The sequence below is a fragment of the Adiantum capillus-veneris genome, unplaced genomic scaffold (assembly GCF_014529385.1).
Source record: "Adiantum capillus-veneris isolate H3 unplaced genomic scaffold, ASM1452938v2 Hic_scaffold_993, whole genome shotgun sequence".
Lineage (NCBI taxonomy): Eukaryota > Viridiplantae > Streptophyta > Polypodiopsida > Polypodiales > Pteridaceae > Adiantum > Adiantum capillus-veneris.
Window position 1 is genome coordinate 6406 of NW_028221945.1, and position 21834 is coordinate 28239.

Genomic DNA, 21834 nt, shown 5'->3' on the forward strand with positions numbered 1-21834 from the left:
GACCGGCCGTATTAGTAATTATAATGGTTGTAATCATGCTTCACATGATTGTAGGTGTGTTTGAATGGATGATGCGTGAGGATATGGCTACCAAACTATGAGGAAGGTTTGCTATAGTTGTAATTGTTGATATGGTAGCTCGTCGGGCTATAAGTACTCCCATCATCTGCATCAGATGATGAATGATTGTGAAACCTGTTAAATGCTTCTAGCAAAGAACTCTGCCCTTTTTCCTCTACTCCTCATAGCTTTCAAAACTTTCCTCCTATCCACATATCCGAAAACTGTCACTTTGTTCATTCTTATGTCAATATCAACACTATCTACTATATGAAAACAAAAGCATCTTAATTCATTTTAATACAAAAGTGATCCAGTTTACCAAGGAGCCGATTTTTTTTTTTTTTAATCTACCATAGTACTGCCCGGATCCGTCGGCGGTGGCGGCGTCCGCGCTAGTGCGGAATGGTTTGGACCACTTTCACCAAGGACATATGTGGTGGTTATCTGGCTTTGTATAGCTTGTTGGAGCTAATTTTAAAATTTAAAAAAACAATATTTTTGCTTTGAATAGTGTGCAGATGAGCTGAGTAAGTGTCTCAAACATTTTTTTTAACGTGAATCTGAAAAGATACCCATTCCCGGCTGAAAAGGAAAATGTGTTTACTGCCAGATGGTGGCGAGGGTGATAGTACTGTATGAGAGGCCAGGAGTGCAGCTGAGCAGCGCAAGTGTGCAAGCATCAGGCGAGGGGGTTTTATTTGTATGTTGAAGAAATTGTATTGTAGGCAGCATTTTCGTGGTGCTAGGATGGTTAGCGCAGAGATATGGTTCGCTAGGTTGCCGGTGAAGTTTCGAGTTCATGTCCTGCTCGCGCATAGATGATTTTAGTCATCGTCGGCATCAACCATGGGGAAGATCAAGAGGGGATCTACCAAGATTCTAGATAATGAAATGAGGAGCGAGTCATAGTATTGGAATTTGTATAGCATGCTGAAACCTGCTAGAACCAGTCCGCGCCGGCGCGGACTGGTTTCAACAGGTTTCACAGGGTAGAGACAAAGTGGACTGGGGTGGGCTAGGCGACGCTGCATCTGCAGTGCAGGTAACTTGGCAGCAAAAATAACTATGTGTGATCTCTCAGACTCTACAGTCAAAAACTCGCAGCTCCGGCCTGTATTCGACCCTCGGCTCCGGAACACGTAGGTATACTCTCCTTTTGTATCCCAGCTCCTTTCTTGGTGATGCGCGTGATGATGACGCTGGTGAAAAGCAGCATTGACCCTGCCATGCAGGCATAGGTCAAGCCTAATCTCCAATTTTCTGTCGTGCGTAGCTCAAGCCTGAAGTTCTTCCTACACCCTCGTCACGATCATTCTCTTCTGCTGGAACCTGCTAGAACCAGTCCGCGCCGGCGCAGACTAGTTTCAACAGGTTTCACAGGGTAGAGACAAAGTGGAGTGGGGGTGGGGCTAGGCCCATCATCATGAGCTAATATGGACACAGCCCACGCTGCATCTACAGTACAGGATAACTTGGCAGCGAAAATAACTATGTGTGATCTCTTAGACTCTGCAGTCAAAAACTTGCAGCTCCGGCCTGTATTCGACCCTCGGCTCCAGAACGGGTGAGGTATACTCTCCTTTTGATCCCAGCTCCTTTGTTGGTGATGTGCATGATGATGGCGCTGGTGAAAGCAGCATCGACCCTGCCGTGCAGGCATAGCTCAAGCCTAAGCTCCATTATTATGTCGTGCGTAGCTCAAGCCTAAACTGCTTGCACCCTTTGTTCACGGCCATTCTCTTCTCTCACCCGGTGGGCGGCTTGCTAGAAACGCTGTCAAAAACGATGTCAGTTTCGGGGCTGTCACAAAACGACGTCAGTTTGGGCTCCATTAATTAGTAGTTTTAACTTTAGTTCATTTTTTCTTACTGACGCTATGGCTGATCGGCTCCAAAAGAAAATCTAGGAAATTAGGGGAAACTCCATCTCTCATCATTCCCATGGTATCATATGAGGAATCCTGGTCCTCCTCGAAGCTACCTCGGCCATCCCTGCAGAGAATTTTGACACAGAGAAAGCACCGGTTCATGCTAGTCAGAATATTGTGGAAGATTAAATAACAAGGTAAACCATGCAAGTTGGGCTTTAGAATCTCCTTCCTTCGTTAGGGGAAAAAACAATGTGCATGTCGATATAGAGATATCCATGTGCCCTGTAAGAAAAAAAGTAATAGTATTGTTGGATGACTTATCTACATCTTTCGTAGAAAAATCCAGCGAGAAAGTAAGAGAGCTCGTACAAGCCATGCTCGCGTTTAAGATTCAACAAGTCTCTCCCAATGTCTCACTCTCCCAAAGAAGACAAAAACACACACACATTCATCTCTCTCTCTCTCTCTCTCTCTCTCTCTCTCTCTCTCTCTTTGTGGGTGCACCTACATGTACAATAGGTACATTAAAGTTGCAATTTGCGAGCCCAAAAAGAGTTAAAGAAAGCTAGCTGCTCATCCAGATGGCTCCCTCAATAATGACTATTGTCGCCAAGTTGCAAGAAAACCCACTTGGCTTACAAGTAAAAAAGAACATGTCCATTAGACTTTAAAAAGTATAGGATAGGTTTGTATGAAGCGACATGTGCAGATATGGCCTTACCTGCATTGCAAAGTGCGAGGTACAATGTGTACTTAAAAGGAACTCACACATGCACTTCACCAGTTGTGGTAGATTTGGCTGCAAAGTTTATGAGCCAGCGGGTAGTAGGTGGCTTGGGAAAGAAGCTTATAAACATGGACCACTATTCCTTGCATGAGATGCCAAGTCTAGAAATGAACAGAGAACCCGTGAGGGAGAAAAGTGTTCGAAGATCTAGACCAATACTAGTGGAAACTAGGGAAATATTGAAGGAGGACAACCACATGCTTGAGTATACTACAATCCCAAGAGAGGTTAGTGTATTTAGGAGTGGTTAGCGTGAAGCTTGCACTTTGCAGCATATGTGACCTGACATACTTGTGCCCCAAACAATGTGGGCAATTAGGCATACAGAGTCTGGAAGGAAAATGACATGCTTTGGTGTTCTTGTGGAGGAAAATCTTCCTTGTGGTAGGTTCATAAATGAGATGGAAGCAACTGTAAGACATGGAATCCCTGCATCGTTCTTTTGGGGTAGGCAGAACTATCCCGCTAAGAGATCCAATCCAAGAGGTTTGGTTGAGAATTTTGTATGGTTCTACAGTAGTAGTAATACTCATAGTCGGAATATGGATGCGTGGTTTCCTAGAACTTGGGTAGTGGTAGAGGGCACTAACATGCAACCATCCAAGGTTAAAATGTTAGAGCACAATGGGTTTGTTCTTAAAGACATTGATGCAAGCATAAAGTGCAACCACAATGTCAAAGTCAATGGATCTGTATCGAGTGTGGTTCACCCCAAGTTCAGGGACAGTAAGTTTGTTAGATGGAGATCAAAGCTAGCAAGAGATTTTCAAGGTAGAATTGCATAGGAAAGAAGCATGGATCCGACATTGCTGCAAGAGGTAATACTCGTCCCCATCACATCACATGTGTTCCATGTGAGTACAATTGGGTCATTGGAGAAAGAAGTTACTTATGTTGTCACCCTTGCAAAATTCCCTCGTTGCACGTCGTGTGAGAATTTCCAAATGTGGTACAACAAATTACATGCTACATTTGTTTCTTATAAACACATCTTCTTTGTATTCTTTTGCGTCCTTGGTTTGAACTTTGTTGCCCATGAGGTTGGGCATCATGTTACACTCACAAAGTTGGAGTTGTTTCAAGCCTTGGTAGGTACCTGAGTGGCCTCATAGACTTGTTGGTGGAAGTTTGTTAGCTCTAACCTTTTTTGGTGTTTTGGATGCATCCATAATTAAGCACTTTATATTGTGACTGTTACAGACTCAACATGTAAGAAGGTTTGAGATTTTGAAGCCTCTGCTGCTTTGTGGTGATTTTAGTTGTATGAACCTTTTGTGTTGAGATTCTGGGTGGTTGAATCTTGCATGACATGATTATTTCTTCAGTATACCTTGCGCTTGCATCATTTTGTCAAGGGTGTTGCTCATATTTGCTCAGAAATTGGCTTTGCTCGGTTTTTTTTGCTCGTGGATTGGAAACCCTCAAGAATAAGCTTTTTCTCAACCAAAAGAAAAGCGAATTTTTCCTTCAAGAGATTCGATACCTAGGTCATGTATTATCTCTCAAGATGGTATCTGTATGGATCCATCGAAGCTAGAGGTAATTAAAGCATGGCCTAATCCAAGGAATCTACATGAGCTAAGAAGCTTTGTTGGTATGTGTGCATACTATAGACGCTTCATAGAGAAAATTTTCTCAAATAGCAGGACCACTACATGACTTAACTAAGAAGAACGTTAAGTACGTATGGACTGCTAAGGAGCAACATGCTTTTGATAAGCTTAAAGAAAAGCTTACCTCCCAACAAGTCCTCATGCTTCCGGGTCTCTCAAAGCCATTTAAGGTCCAATGTGATGCTTGTGGTGATTTCCGTGGAGCAGTTTTTCTTCAAGAAGGGCATGACATAGCATATGAGAGCTGAAGGCTCAATACCGATGAACGAGTCTTGGAAATTTATGAAAAAGAGCTTTTAGTTTTTCTACATGTCCTAGACACATGGAAGCACTACTTATTGGGGACTCCATTTATTCTACAAACCGACCACCAAAGTCTCAAGTATTTCATGACGCAAACCAAGCTTTCCGACAAACAAATGAGGTGGAAAAATATTCTTTCGCAATTTACTTTTTATATTGCTTACATTCTAGTAAGCATAATCAACTGGTTGATGCACTTTCACCAAAAGTTAATGCGGTGTCTATAGCTACTCACAATGATCTATATTCTATAATAGATGAGTATGCTACTGACCCTGATTTTAGAGACATAATGTCAGCCCTTGCTTTGAGAAAGAAAGAGGAACCATTCACCTTGCAGGTTGGTTATCTTCTCCATGAAGATAGGCTATGTGTTACCCATTTCCTTCGTGAGAAAGTTATGTGTGAATTCCATGCTTCTCCCTATGCGGGGCATAGTGGTATTGAACCTACTCTTTGAGGAGTAGAGACATATTTCTATTGGTCTACCATGAAAGTGGACATGCAAGAGTATGTTTCAAAATACATAGTATGCCAAAAGACCAAGTATGATAGAGGGAAGCAACCTGGATTACTCCATCCATTGCCTATCCCAAATTCACCATGGGATAGTATATCCATGGATTGCCCAAGTCTATCCATGGGAATACAGGAATATGGACAATAGTCGACAAGTTTAGCAAGCAAGCACACTTTATTCCTGTCAAAAAGACTATTAAGGCACACCAAATGGCAACTCTCTTCATATCATAGATTTTTAAACATCATGGATTACCAACATCCATCGTGTTAGATAGAGATCATAGAATGACCAGTAATTTCTGAAAAGGTCTCTTTGAAAATCTAGGAACAAGATTGAATTTCTCTTCAGCCTATCACCCAAAAACAGATGGCCAAAGTGAGGTAGTCAATCTTACGATACTCGATCTACTCAAGACTCATGTTACTGAAGTAGATCAACGCTCACAATGGGAAAAGGGCTTACCTCTTGTAGAGTATGCCTATAATAATATTGTATATACTTCTACGGGAAAAGCACCTTTTGAGATCATTGAGGAAAGACGTAAAAGTCCCTTGCTACTCAAATTACATGGGAAGGTTTTCTTGTCAATGTGTATAGTTGTGACCTAAAAGAATCTTTTCAAAAGATTAAGGAGGCTATATCCATCTCTCAACAAAGGCAAAAAGTTGTTGCTGCTGACAAGCACAAAAGGGCCTTAACGTTCAAAGAAAATGATTGGATCTTACTTAAGTTTCCTAAGACTCAATTAAGGCAAACAACGGGCAAAAATCCTACGGGCCATCAAAAGTATTATGCTAAGCTAGCAAAAAGATACTATGGTCCTTTCCAAATCCTGAAGCCCATCAATGAGACGGCTTATCAATTCAAGTTGCCCAACCATTGGCTCATACACAATGCCTTTCATGTGAGCCTACTTAAGCCCTACAAAGGAGAGACACCAAGAGAACCAATTATTGAAGACCCTCTTGAAGTGGAAGACCAAGAAGAGGTGCTACAACCCGAAGCTATCCTTTGGCATAAAGACAAGGTACTACGACATGGTAAGATTATCTGACGGTACCTTATTAAGTTCAAAAATTATCCTTTTGAAGATGCTAGATGGATGCAAAGAATACAACTTAAGGATAATATGAACCTTGTTAATGCTTACAATTCTACATTAGAGTAAGCATGTACTAATGTCTTTTAAATGACCCATGTTTTTGTCTTATAAGACTAGTTCTTTTTTTAATTGTGCACAAATTTAAATAGTATGCATGCTTAGAATCATGTTTGTGATGACGATGTCTCTCAAACACCAAGTAGAATTTGTCACTCTACTTTGGGAGAATGAAATGGACTAAGGAGCAGACATGCTTGCGGCAGCTATGTCTCCCAAGCACCAAATGGATTAGTCATCCATCTTTAAAAGATGTCGTAGGGTAAAAAGGGATCCTCTACCCGCTAAGTAAGATTGACTAATGACTAAGGCTTTATCTCTTCTACCTCATAGTCGAGGACGACTATGATTTTAAGAGAGAGGTAATGTCCTAAAATCTAATATCTAACCAACCCAAATGATTTTCTCATATTAAATTCATCATTTAATGTGGAAGAATAAACGAGACCAAAGGTTAAGATATAGACATGTGCTTATAGATCTATCTCAACACGGGGCCAATGGTAAAGGGATCTAAATGAGAGATGGTCTATCAAAGAGCAAGGCTAACCAATGGAGCATAAAGACCTTAGGGTTAGCTTCATTGAAGACCTCCAATAGTTAGTGTAAAAGTCCTTTGATCTTAGGTAAGCTAGGAATGTGCTTGAGGTGGGAACTCAACCCAAGCTTAATATGTTTGAAGTGCTTGTCGTGCTTGATGACTAAGATGCTTGAGGTGCTTGTCGAACTTGCTGACTAGGGAGCTTAAGGTGCTTGTGGGAACACCACCCAAACTTGAGGTGCTTTGCATGCTTGCTGAATAAGGTGGTTGAGATAAGGTGTGCCAAAAGTCAAGAGGGGGAAGAGAGAGAGAAGACACACACATACACTCACACAAGGCATGCTTGGTACAAAGAAAGCAAAAGGGACACTTGTCAAGTTCCTCCTCATGTTTCTCTCATGGTGTGTCTAAAGCCTATTCGTTTGCCACCCAAGGGGTCCAATGATAATTTAGAAGATTTAATTAATTGTGTTTACATTTATCAAGTCCTCTCTCTCAAAGGGGAAAGGGAGACACTTGTCCGAAGGCTACCCTTGTTACTTGATTTACCTCCTACTTATGATTGGCTTGGCCTGGAGGGGTCCAATGAGCTTCAAGCATGAGCTACAAGGGGGGTCGACCAAGGAAGCTAGGAGCCTGCTTAGGGGGTTTACTCTCCCACACACACTCACACTCAGTCTCATGGTGTGAAGTGCAAAGTGCAAGAGCTCCCTCTCCTTCTCCAAGCAAGTAGAGAAGTTGAGAGCCTACACCAACACTCTTGGCTATGGAATACAAATCCAACCAAGAGCCATGCTTCAATGCTTAAGCTTGCCATCTCCTCCATCTTCATTACTATGCTATTATGTATGCTAGCAAGAAGAGTGATGATAAGTGAGGAACTAATTCTTTCTCCTATGAAATGTCTCTTCTTCCTCTTCCCTATCCTCATTCCCTGTTAGCTCTCTACACCTTCGAAGGTGTTTGAGGTATTGGGACTGAGACTTAGGATAGTTAAAGCTTTCCACAAAGTTTATGTTATGCTTGTGATGCATGAAGCTTTCCATCTTCATTATATCATCTAGGTCACAAGGAACACAAAGATTGTATTGTAACAAGTCTCTCTTGATGGGAGAAATCATAATACAAATGCCTATTGGAGGGGGGACGAAGTCGACATAAATCCAGACCTCAACTGTTGTCATGTTCTCTAAATTTTCTCTCTTGCAAAAATGTTTTGTTCATGTCAAGTTGACTAAATGCTATGCTTATGTTGCTACCATCAATTATGTGCACCCGCTATGTTCACATAGTAATTTCACAAAAGTACTCTCTCTCTCTCTCTCATTTCCGCTACTCTCAAGTTAATAAGCCAATTTCATTACAAAGGCATGCCAGCTAGACAAATGGATTCTTGAATTGCTCAAGTGGTGATTTTATTTACTCAACACTAGCTATTCTATGAACATATGCGAAAAGAGTTTGATCAATGTTATAAATAGCCAATCATGTCAATTGAATAACAAAGAAGAGATCTTGTTTCAAAAATGTCGTGACATTCTTGCAATTGTGAAACTCAAAGTAGATTTAAAATGTCTTGAAAGTAAAACCCATCCCTTTTTTATAATTTTTCTACAAGGCACAAAAACATTTTCACATAAGTAATGTCCAAAATACCGCACTTCATCCACTAACCTCACTTGTATTTTAAAAGAGGCAAAAAAGATCAAGGAAGCTTGAAACTCCGAAAGTTCTTGTATGGTTTTTTCCCAAATTTCATAATTACTGGAATCATTAAGAAAAATAGAATTGCTTAGTAAAAAAGAAATATCCCTCAAAGTAAGCAAGATTTGAAAGACCAAAGGTAAACTCAAATTCCTTAAGACATCTAATAGCTTACATTTATGAAGATGATTATTTGAACATTAGAAACAAACCAAACTCAATGAAAGGCACCTAGATGAGTCGATAAAAGAGGAGCATTGACTCCTTTGTATAAAGATTTATTCTTGCATTTTTCCTATGCATGTTAGAATGAATGAATGCATGGTACAAAAACTATAGCTTGGCATCGTCTGATTCTCATAACCTTAGAGATTGAGTTTCATATTCTGTAATGATATTGAGTTTCATTCAAAATCAACCGAGGGGCTCCTACTACTAGGGTTTTTGCAACATGCAAGTTGTCCGATGTGCAAACATACCTCTGAAAACCAAATATGAGACTTGACCATAATGCATAGCAAACCAATACTTTCACCTCAGTGGGTCACTCACAATTATGTAAACATAGTACGTGAATTCAACAAATGGAATTGTTTTGCCCCATTTTTATACATTTTTAGCACACACAAAGGGTACCAATTAAAGAAAATATATAGAGATTGATATAGAGAAGGGGGTGTTTCCTAATCAATGATTAACATAGCACATGAGTTCAACCTAAGGGATTAATTGGCCCCATTTTTAATTCCTTTTTAAAATACACAAAGGGTACTAATCAAAGAGGACTTACACATATTGAAATAGAAAAGGGTGTGGCATATTCATATAACATAGCACGTGAGTTCAACAGAAGGGATTCATTAGCCCCATTCTCTATACATTTCTAATAGACACAAAGGGTACCAATGAAAGGGGACATACACATATTGAAATAGAAAAGGGTGTGTTATATTCATGAAAAACCTACAGATATGGGGTTTTTAAATTAGGCTTTGAATGCACGTGATATAGAGGTTTCACTAGACACTTCCACACATCCTTTATTGGTGGTCGTGCTCCAACCCACCACCCAATCAACATTAACTAGATCTAAACCCCTTTAAAAATCCTTAAAAATATCCCTAAAGACACAAAAAGATCTTCTATCAAAACATGCACATGATTGCTGCAACAGCAAGAGAAAGGACTAACAAAAATTTAAATAAGAAGCCATCAAGCTTTACGAGTTTAGAGAGGCTCTTTAAAGAGACCATCTGATTCATCAGAAGACAAATGTAACCAAAATGTTTGGCTAATGGTCGAGCACTCCACTTGTTATGTGTTAATCATACAACATCAGTCCAAGATGCAGGCTTTATCAGGAGGCAATATAGTGAGAGCAAAGAACAAATTTCTATGTGGGTAAGTAAACTTTACGGCGGGCGGCCCCCTTTTCCATTAGAGTCAAAAGCTTCTCATATCATGATGAGGGAGAAGCTAGGGGGTGTCAAGATGGGGTGAAATTATGACTTGCTCTCAATTTAATGCCACCATAATTATTCTAAATCTAATGTTAGGATTATGGGTGCAAAGCAACCCTTGATTATGTTATGATCATGTAAATATAACTAAGACATTGCAACAAAAAAGAGAAAACAGAAGAGCAAAACCTTTTACCCTATTGTACCAGATGTCATCGGACCGTATTGGAGATCAGCACCTTGCATCTGATTACCTCATAGCTATTAAAGAAAAACCCTGGCATTACCATTGCAAGAATCTTGGGAGAATCATGCTCGGACGAGCCTCCGCCGCCGCTGCCGAAATGTTGGCTCGAGAGCTTGAATCTGCCATTCTCATGATCTTTGCTTGGAAGCTCCTCCATGTAAAGAGGATCAAAATGACTCTCATTGCAAACTCTGAAAATGGTGGCAGGATGCTCAAAGGAGAAGGCCAGCAAATGAAGAAGCCAAACCCACTTTGCGGCTACAAAGAAGGCTTTGACGAGCTCATCCGGCCACCCACCTTCGAGATCCCAAAAGAAGAGCAACTCTTCTACTATCTTGTTCATCTTTTGGTCACAGAATCCATCAAAGCTCTCACTATATGCACTTGAGTCTTTGCTCACTAGCTCACTCCACCCCACTTGTGAGATCCCCATGTAAGTCTTGAAGAATGCGACTGGCCTTTGTCTCGGATCAAGCACACAATGACTCCCACTTTTCCTGAACTTGATGTTCTCAAAATCCTCATAAAAAGCTTGATTTACCAACGACTCGATGAGATATTTCACCCGCTTTGAGACGGTGCCTCCCTTAACCGAAAAGTTGACCTTGAGATTTTGAGCTTTGAGCATTGTGTCTATCTTGTCAAGGGCAGATTGCTCTCTTAGTTGTTGCAATAGAGTTCTACAAAACTGTTTTACCCCCACTCTAGCCTCAACCACAGCATGGCAAAACTCTCTCTTAGTAGGACCACAGCCCATAGTCGCAATGTGCCCCCTGTACGATGAAATCCGAGGGAGCTCATACAAATCCTCTTTGTCCCTTTTGCCATCATGATCTTCTCTGTTTCCTTTTGCTAACAGTAAGTCGCTGATCCGTTTCGACGGAACATCAAAGCTTTTGTATTGGTTCTCTAGCTGCCCAAGCTTCTTGCCCATCTCATCGATAGCCTTCTTTACCTGAAAGACCTCAGCCAGGGCATCATCTTTCTTCTTATTTGCTTGGGAAACCTCTTCCTTCATGAACTCCATGGCCATTTGCATACCCTTGTAGTTCTCTTCTGGAGCATTTGCTTGCTCTACCTTTGTGTGTTTCCCTTGAATGCTCGCATTTGGAATGGTGGGTTGATGATTAACCACAGACACTTCATGTTTTCCTAGCTGAGATTTCTTCTTGGATCTAAACCATGAGATAATCGAATGATTACCGGATTTTGCACTCTTTGCCTGTGTGGACCCCGTGTAATCTCTCTCCTTAGGTGGGATTCCCGTGTAGTCACGGGAATCCATGATTGGAACTATGGTAAGTTTACCTCCTGAAAAGCATGTATCACATGAGAGGCACCCACTCAAATCATGGTATTCAGGTCCTCCATTTGTCACTGTTTTAAGTTGCGACGGATCGGGTGGACGATCTTGGCTTCCTTCATCGGGGGTTTCCTTGATAGCAGGCTCATTGATACTTTCTTTAACATTAGCAAACTCATTAGTGGGTTTGTGCTCCTTGGAGCTTCCTTGGTGGGTATGGTTCTCCTCCACATGTACTATTGAATCAGACTTGCTTTCTGCCTTTATTTCACTAAGGAACTCACCTAGAGGCTTTTTCTCATGAGGTACACCCTGCCTTGGGTCATCCCATTCATTCTCATTTGACTGGGTACTGCGTGTGCAGAAATCGTCGCTCTTGTTTCTCAATTTTCTGCGCAACCGGAGTGTGGATGTCGATCCCATCACTCTGTTGGGATGAATTGATGTTATGTGGTACTGGGGCATCGGTGGATGCTGTGGAGAGTCGGAGCTCTGCTGGAGGTGAAGATGACCCTGTGATGCGTGTGCAATGGCTGGCAGCGACGGTGGCCGGATAATGTAATCTGGGTCATCCTGGAAGTCACCCATTTCCATGATGATCTTCTCCCTCTTCAGGTGGAGATTGGAGCTACTGCTGCTGCTGCCTTGGAAATGGTCAGCAGTGCCATGGCTGTGGGAGCGGTCGAGGACGAGAGGGGAGAGGCGGCTTCGCTCTCTGAGGAAATCGATGGTGGAGTCGGTAGACATGCATGCGGCTGTGGTGAAGATGAAGGTAGCACAGGAAATGCAGTTAGGAATGGAGGGTGTGCATCAGGGTAGAAGCGCAAGGCGCATTTATCTCCACTAGTATAGTGGAAGGTGCGACCGCAGAAGGGCTTGTGAATGGCGTGGAAGGTAGACGACAGCTTAGCTCCCTTGCCTCTCGCTATACAGAGGAGGACCAGTGGCATTTTGACCCTCATTTCTCGTCTCAACCGGCCGGCCCGTCTAGCGTGCATTCGGCGTAGTGCTCCCTTAGTCGCCCAAATCTTCTCTGTGTCTTAACCTTGTAGACATACAAATCACTCATTTAAAGGGTGAATTTTGGCCTGAAGTCATATTCAAGCTATATTTAGAAGGATTACCTTTAAAGAGCAAAAATTTCTCATATTCAAGCTATATTTAGAAGGATTACCTTTGAAGAGGAAAAATTTATTCCTCTCTTTTTTAAGGGACAAATTCCCTGTTGAAGGTTGTCGAAGCCTTAATAGATGAGCCTTTCTGTGCACAAGCAATGCCTCATGTCGTCCTACTCCTTCCATTCTCATGTCATTCTCAAGGTGCAGAACAAAAGAAACCAGGAGGTTTGAGCTTCACAACCACTACCCACATAGCATGGGAAATGATTATAAGGAGGTGTGTGTGTGTGTGTTGTTGTTGTTTTAACTTTACTACTTAGACACAAAACAAGAGAAAAAAAAGTGATAAATCACGAGGCCTGCCATGCCTAGCTGAGATGCATGCCTTCATTGTTTGTAATCATAGCTTCAAGAACAAGTGGCAAATGAAAAATGTCTGGATTAGATGAAATTTGATGGACAAAGTGAAGGGACACTGGAGCTTTGTTTACAAGCTATCGAGCTCTCTGATCTCCTTAATCTCTCTCTCTCAACAAACAAAACAAACACACACACACACACACAATTCACGAGGAAGAAATATAAATCAATATGAAGCAGGTTGCCTCTTTACCCTCACAGCTATGTTCCATCTTCCATAAGAGAGAGTTTGGTCTATCTCTACACTTGCATTATAAACACATAGTCCTTGCATTTGTACTTAAGAAAGAGAACACACACGAAGACTCGGCAAAGACTGAACATACAGGAAGCTCAAGGAGGGAGAAATCTCTCTCCTTGTAATGTGTAGCACAACAGTAGTACCATTCCTCAAGTTGAAGCCTGCAAACACAATGAAAACAGTACCTATTTTGAGGAGGAAGGAGATGAGCATAGCAGAAAGAGCTCTTACCTTTGGGCTCCACCGACAATGTTGGCAATGGGTACCTATGGAAAGACTACCTATTGAATTTCAAATCAACTCAGTAAGGTGAGGAGCCTCAACACGGATAGCAATCCAGGTTTCCACCACTCCCGCACTTCTAGTTCATGTTCATATCCCGCTCAGTGAAATGCCACTTGAACTCACGATGCCTTCGCCACCACCACCACCATGAGCACCTCCATACCCATTGTCCCCTCTCTCATCTTCCAACTGCTCAACAGAAGCTGAGGGCATGGATTCACTAAGTTGTCTTGCACCATCCAGTTTGATGCTAAGAGAGAGCCTAGGGACAGCATTACCGTGGCAGCGATAATGAGTTTCCAAGTAGTAATCATCTCGTGTGAGCCTTTGGGGGGTCACCCAAATCAAAGCTTGCCACACAAATCGAGAAGCCAAAGGCACGAACATGGGCTCAGAGACACCCGATGAGTGATTGAGGTAGCTTGGGAAATCTGGATGCCTACGTTCAAGGTATGCGTGTTCTCCAAAGTTGACCCATACTGCGCTACCCACCAGGAAAGAGACGATGTTGCATGAATTCTATCTGCAAAGAACCCCCATGCAGGTGCACGCCACACACCCAAGTTGTAGTTGAAGACCCAACACACAAGCAACCCAGAATTGGCACAAGGCCACACTCATCCCTCTTGAAGATAGTCAATTAGCTAGAAAATTGATAGCGGAGCTCTGAAGTTTGCAACAAATGTCCCCATGGAGGCCTCCATGGCCTCCGTGCAACATCTCAACCGACGTGCATCCCAAGGACTAGATGTTAGAAGACATGCCCTGATCTAACCCTTGCACAACCTCGGGCGCCGTTCGGCCATGTACAGACGAGCACCAAGGTAGCAGACGATGAAGGGAGAGCTGGATCTAGAGCTCATAGAGAAGCCAGGAGACAGGAGCTCGACATTGAGGAGCCACGAGAGGAAGAGCTGCACGGAGGCTGAGAGGCGGGGTAGGATCGGACGACGAAGAAGGAGCGAGCAAGCAAGTTAAGGACAAGGGAGACATGCCCGAGGCACAGAGGGGGGCCCGGAGGGAGGGGACCTTGGGAAGGAATATCCCAGGGAATCGAGAAAGTAAAGGGATTTCGTTCAACGTGAGCCAGTAGTAGTGAAGAGAGATTGTATCATTGTATTCGCTCCATCGCTTTGCAAGCCCACTGCTGTTGCTGCTCCCGAGTCCGAGGATGCCATTTATTCTCTCTCTCTCTCTCTCTCTCTCTCTCTCTCTCTCTCTCTCTCTCTCTCTCTACATTAAAGTCAAGGCAGCACGTGTGAATTTTTAATGGAAATTCGATAATGCAAACAACCTTTCCATGATTAAAAGCACATGTATCATGTAAAGATATTGGCTGGTTTGGGCAATGAGTATCCTCTGTTTGCTTGGCCAATCAAAAATCTATGCATTAAGTATTCTCCTTTTTTCACTAACAAAAAGGGAACACATCACTATGGCCTTAGCCCTTTGGGCAGGCCAAAAACACTATGTTCAAAAGAAAATTGGCTTTATACATCAAGAAAGTATTTGCACAAAAAACAATTCTCTGTTAGAAGCATCCTTCACAATCTAATAAAAAAAATTGTATATTCAAATTATTAAATACATCAGGACATGAATTAAATCTATAGAACTTCATATTCAACGCGAGATTGCCATTAACCCAAACACCTTTTTAAACAAAGATAAAGATAGGACTCTCATATACATTACCATAGATTTTGTTAGCATTGGATATGTATGACGTGTCAAAGAACCTATGAGTTCTTATCTATGTCAAAGCACAAAAAATATTAAATTAACTATTGTCTCACCAAGTTTTAAATTTGGTATATATTTATCAAAACAATGGTTTTGAACAACTAGATTGGGACCAGAGAGGCAATGACATCTAGTAAGTTTTTTCAAAAATAGAAGTTCAACGTTTCCGTTTTCTTTTTATTAACTATCATGGTTTCCATGAAAAAATCATCACCCCTTTTGATGGGAAGTGCTTTTGTAAAAAAAAACTTATTAGATTTTTTAGTCATTTTAGCTAATGTAAATCTTTTTGTAATAAAAGAAAGACTCCTGTCTCTTTTTCAAAAAAGAAAACAACATGAGTGTTTGTTTCGGAAAAGCTCTAGATTTTTTGAGCTAAAATTAGAAGGTTTCAATTTTCATTTTAAAAAAAAAAACCTAATGTGTGAAAGCAATATTTCCAAATATCCTTAGGAAAAAACGTTTTTTGCAGATCATCAAAACATGAAAAGAAGTGGTCTAAAGTAATCTCCTAAGGCCTAAGAATAGTCTCCTAGCATTATCACTTGAAAATATTATCAAAATAGGGAGAGTTAAACTCATACAAAATAGTAGAGCTCAATCATCCCCTATGCATTACCCACAAAGTAAAAAAACTAAGGGTTTAAGTTTTAGCTAGAAACCACTAGTAAAGAAAAAAGATGTAAAAAGATTATGAGAAAACATATTTTAACAATTTTGAATAAGGTCAGAATCACCGAGAAAGTATCATCAAACGCTCGTTTGTGATGGATGTTTACAACATAGCTATCTGGCATTAACATAACCTAACTCACACATTAGGTCTCCCCAATCTCAAAAAAAAAAAAAATTCTTTCAAAACATATCAAGTGCATAAGTGAAAGGTGAGTTTAGGAGATGAAAACATATAATTACAAAATGAGAGGAAAATCTAAAAAGTACAACTTAAGAGAAGAGCTTCTACAATATCTTTACATAATCTAGATTTACAATAGAGATTTGGGACTAGAAGGGATTTCTTGCATTAGCATTTGCAAACACTCCCCCCTTATAGACAATCATCATCCTCTTTTGTCAGTATGATACTTGGCTTTGTTGAGCACTTGAATTTCTCATATGTACGTTGTAGCTATGGATTCTGCTTTGGCTCTGTGGTTTATGTGTTACAATGGATTTTCGTTACGTGTTAAGGCGGTTACGCCGTTAGCGGAAGCTAAATAGCAAGAACTCAACCAACAACAGAATTTGTCAGACGAGGACGAAGATTGACCCGAAAGCGCATGGAAACAACTAGCTGGGTGTCAAATCACCTACTCGACCTTCTAATGACAATCACTACTAAGGAAATCAAATCTAAGTTCTAAAATACGCAAGTGACTGAAATCCGTACTACGAACGAATGCTATACGAAATAGGATCTAGAATCATTGAATCGATCTCAAACTCAAGGGGAAGTCTATGCACTAGGTAAGAACAACACCCTAAAGACTTGAACTGCAAAATCAACCTATAACCACTCCGTGCGATAAACGCGTATGAAGACAGGCCGAAAAATACAGGTGACCGAAACTTGACCCCGATGGTACTAATGCGTAGCTCTACTCGTTGTGGTTCTATAGATATGCTGCACGCTCTATTCCGACACACGAGTTGGAAGAAAACTCACACCGAAGCTCGTAGGAACTTACCACACATAGAAGCCGATAGCGCGCACTCTTGGTATCGTGCGTAGCTCTCGCCGTTGCTAACACAATGGCGGTGTCGCTTCTCCAATGGCGGCTCCGTAGCTCGCGTAGCAAGTAAATAAGACTCTCTCTCTCTCTCTCAGACACAGTCACGGCGCTCAAAAACTCACTTTGATTAATAATCTGAATCCTCTTAAGTTACAAAAACTTTGGCTTATATACCTCAGCCTTGGAGGTGAGAACATCTCTAACTAATTACATCAGCAAGTGAAATTACTTCGGGATTACAAGCTGGAAACTCAATTGAGTCCCGTTACTTAATGAATGGCTCAATTCAAAATCAATGTCGGAAAGACATTTATTACAATCAATGGTTACAAAAATGATGAGTGTGAGCAAAAATGTGGGTGTGATCCTCTGCTGGCTCAACACTCCCCCCCTCCGCGTTCATGTCGTCCCTGACATGACCTTTATGCTTGGTCAATAAAGTCCTGTCGTCTTGAGCATCTGCAAATGTGATTCGTATCGCAGGTTGCTGATGGTCAAGGTTGGGCCGAATATTTTGCTTTCGTGGGTGAAAAAGCCGGTGTAGAAAGCTTCTTCGAATGTTTGCATGTGGAAGCTAGGCAAAAACATAATCCTCTGGTATAGGAGGTGCAACACTTTTGGAGAAGGCTGCAATGAAAGATCATACATCATATCAGTCACTGTGTCGGCCGTCGATAGTAGACTCGAGGTCGTGGCTTTATCTGGCGCGAACACTTCAATGCAAGCTAAGAGAGTCCTGCAAATTTTCTTGAGCATCTGACACGAAAGGTCAGGAGAGCCAGTAAAGAGCTTGATGGTGCCCGTTAGGGTTTTCACCATGTAGGCTTTACCTATTCTCTCTCCTGCCTTTGGTCCTGGCATCCTGGGGTAATTAAGCCAATTTGGCTTCTTTTCTAATTTCCTGCCATGCTCTTTCCAGCTTCTGACTCTTGGCACCGGACAGAAGGTTGCATTCTCCCGAATCTCCTTTGGTGCCTCCACCAAGTAGATGAGATAGGCTGGGTATTTGTTCAGCCAACCTTTCCTCCATCTAGGCTGCGAATCTACAATCTTCTTGATTGTTCCTCTTTTGTGATGTCGCCTTCGTAAAGAGCGACATACTGCTCCTCCTCTATTCTCTTTTTCATTTTTATCACTTCAAACTTCATCAAAGGGAAAGGCAGGCTGGGTTGCATCCACTCTTCATGGAGCACTTTTGTGTCTAATCCCTGAAGTCTAATGGAGATTAGGAGTCTCCTCTCCCATTCCATTTCCGCCTTGGCACTCTCCTCTGCTGACTTTTCTATTTGGTCATGGAGCCTTTGTTCTTCTTCTTCAGAGATTCCTGAAGTTGAGGTCACCTCGTGAACTGGGGCTGGATCTTCAATTGTGGTTGCCTCTCCAGTTTCTGGTAGTTCTATGGCTGCTCCACCTGATTCTTCTTGTGGTGTCTCTGTCTCTCTTCTTTGTTGCTCTTGTAGATCTTGGAGCTGTTTGCGGAGGGTCTCATTCTCTGTTCTTAGTGTTTGATTTTCTAAAGTGAGCCTCTCCTCTGCTGCCAATGATCCCTCCGCAATGTGCAACCTTTGCACTTGCTCTAATCTTAGCTCTCTTTGTAAGCTTCGGACCTGGTCTTCCAGAGCTGGTACAAGAGCTCCCTCTTGTTCGGTTCCTGCTCTGCTAGCTCTAGGGGTAGTCCTGAGTTTAGTGATTGTTCTTTCTTGGAGCTCGACTCTTTCCCTTAGCTCAATGAGCTCATCTTTAGCCGCCTCCAAGTCGTCTTCCATCCGCTCCCTTGCTTCCTGTGCACTTGTTACTTCTCTTGAGGCCTCAGCTAGCTGGAGTATCAAGCCGTCTCTCTCGTTTTCCGCATCGTAGAGTGATGCTTTATGACTTTCAGATTCAGTCATAGCATCCTCTAATTTCCTCTGCAACTCGGCTTCCCTTTGTTTGGCTATCTCCATCTCCGCTTCCTTTGCCTTGGATCTTTCTTTGATCTTGTTGAGCAGTTCATGCACCATGTGCATGTCTTTTCCATCTTCATCTGTCAACTCTAAAGCTTTTTTGGCCACCACCTCCACTGGCTTCTGCTCTTCTAGTACGTTCTGCTCTTCCAGTTTTTCATCACTTTCTTTTGTACTCTTTGTATTTTCCTCTGTCCCTCTCCGATCATCTTGTTTTTGTAGGGTGATCCCATAAACTGCCTCAAGGGCCTCTTCTTCAGTGTACCCTATCGCTACCAGATCCTCATAATCGTTTTTCTTTTGCTGAATTGGATCTATCTCCTTTTCCTTGGTCCCGGCCTCCGGCTTTTCCATACCAGCCGTGTCCATCTCTACTGTGGTCTCTTCCACAATGATTTCCGTCTTCTTCGGGCTGGGTACATCAGTAAAGGAGGGCTGATTGTCCTCAGTCATCTTGGCTTTCCCTTTGTTTGCTTGCCCGTCTTTCTCTTGAGGTTCAGTAGACTCATCTACTTTCTCCTTCCCCTTGTCGTCCTTTTGCAGCTCAGCTTTTAAAAGCTGTACTTCCTCTTCAGTGTATGGCTCGACAGGTTGCTGCTCCAGTATTGCCTCTGACTCCTCATAAGCTCTAATATATTGATCATATTGATCAACATGTGGCCTGGCTGAGCTAGTTCCGACTTTAGTGGGGTCTGGCACCCACTTTTCTTCAAAGTCCCCCTTTAGAGCTCTTTCCGCTCTAAACTGCTCCACCAGTCTTTCCATTCTTGCCGCTTTCTGACTTTTGGTTTGCTTGGGAGCAACCTTCTTCTTTGCTTTCTTCATAATCGGCTCATCCACATTCTCTTCAGGTTCTGAAACTATTTCTAGTTTCCTGCGTGCTCTTGTGGACGCCCTCTTGGATACTTCAGGCTGTTCTTCCTCCTCATCGGCTTCTCTAAGCCATTCATTCTGGGAGGGAACCTTTGGCCATTGATCTCTGGCTCCAATAGCTTCATAAGCTATTCTTGTCAGAACTTCAGCTCCTCCTATATACTTTGGCTTCTCGTTGTGCATGGCAATTACTTGCTCGTGGATGTGTTGAGCGTAATTCACCTCTTTTGGCATATTGCTCTTCAATTCCCATGTGATGGTAGTTGCAATGGCATGGGGCGGTGTCGTATACTTTTGCGGTCTTTTACTGCAAATATGGAGAAATTGGTTGTACAGTCGGCAAAGGGTTGCCGCTCTTTGGTCTGCCATATCTCCATAAGTTGCATTCTGTTTCTTGGACCCATAAACCTCTATAGCCTCCCTTCTTTCCCTGACAGAGCTCCCTTTGTTGTTCAGCTTCAATGCATCTGCAATGAGCTGTGGAGTGATCTGTACCTCTACTTTCTCTCCATCTATTGCTGTCAATGTGGCTTTCCCATCCTTCTGAATGGATGTTGCCAACTCGTACACTCTTCTTGTATCCACACCTGATGGTCTCGAGGAGAAGAAACTGTGCAAGTCTGCCCTTTCCAGGTACCTGCTGATGTTCTCTGACTTGCTATAATCCACCAATTCTTGTGGGATCATCGGTATATCCATCGCTTGCCCTTGAGGATCTCTGAAAGTCCCCTGGTAGATCTTTATTCCCTCTTGTTCCAGTACTGCTTCCTCCACCCAAGTTTTGGTTGGCTTGAGGGTTTCTGCTGGAATGTCAAAGGGTTCCGCTTCTGCAAGAGCATCTTTGATTGTCGGTCTTTTTCTCTTCGTTGCCGATAACTTGGCGGAATCCATGGATCCTGTAACTCCAATTTCAGAAGTTAGCGTCTTTTTAGTACTGAAAGCCGAAATGAAGCTTTTAACTATTCAAATGACTTGAAAATTGAAACATGAGCTATTCAGGGCCTAAGGATGCAGGGTAGGTGAAAAAATATGCAAACTGGGCTCAAAATCATGCTGGAGACATCATACGCGTATGATGTCTTTTGTGTCAAAATGACTTCATATTGGTTGTGCTTGTAGCTGATAGTGTATACATGAGTATCATATGCTTGGATTTGAGTTTGGATACCATTTGGTCAAGTTTTGGCCAGTTTAGTCCAGTTCAGGCTCTTGGCAAAATTTTGAAAGGGAATTGGATTTTATGATCCAAATTGATAAAAATTGGTGGTTCACCTTCAAATGGCATGTAGATCACTTCTGTTTGGTGGTTGAAGCCCTGAGGTGCCAAAATCACATAGTGAGACATCATACGCGTATGATGTCTTTTAGTGTATTTTTGGACCAAATTTCTCTATAAGCTTGGATATGGCTTTAGATAGGCTTATTCAGTGGATTTATGAATTTTGGATAGATTTTGGGCTAAAAATGGCTCTGGAGACATCATACGCGTATGATGTCTTTTTCATCAATTTTTCATGGGATTGGTTCTGTGGACTCCCCATGTACTAGTGAAGGACTGTCTCTACTCAAATCTTGGTTTGGACTTGAGTATGTTGGATTTGGGCCAAAAATAGGCTTTGGATGAAGGATTTTCCCTCAATTGGGCTAATGGGGTGATCCACTTGACCAAATGGTTCCAAAATTCATATGTAGCATGTATTAGATATATATAATGGATGTATGATGACAAATGAGCAATTTTGGCTCTGTAAGTGCAAATAGACATCATACGCGTATGATGTCTTTTGTGTCAAAATGGTGCTTTTTGGTTCCAGATAGCTTGTAGATGTGTTAATCAACAATCCTACAAAGTTTCAATGAGTTTGGAGTTATTTTGACAAAATTAGGACCAAAAATCAATTTTAT

The 21834-nt window shown here is 42.0% G+C and overlaps 1 protein-coding gene across 1 annotated transcript; it reads right to left on the reverse strand.

The window, feature by feature from the left end:
- Nucleotides 1–9729: 9729 nt before the first annotated feature.
- LOC147416425 (uncharacterized) lies at nucleotides 9730–12532 on the reverse strand. Its single transcript, XM_086508378.1, has one exon. It carries the CDS (start codon nucleotides 12318–12320, stop codon nucleotides 10236–10238), a length of 2085 nt encoding a protein of 694 aa, XP_086364504.1. The 5' UTR covers nucleotides 12321–12532; the 3' UTR covers nucleotides 9730–10235.
- Between the last annotated feature and the right edge of the window lie 9302 nt (nucleotides 12533–21834).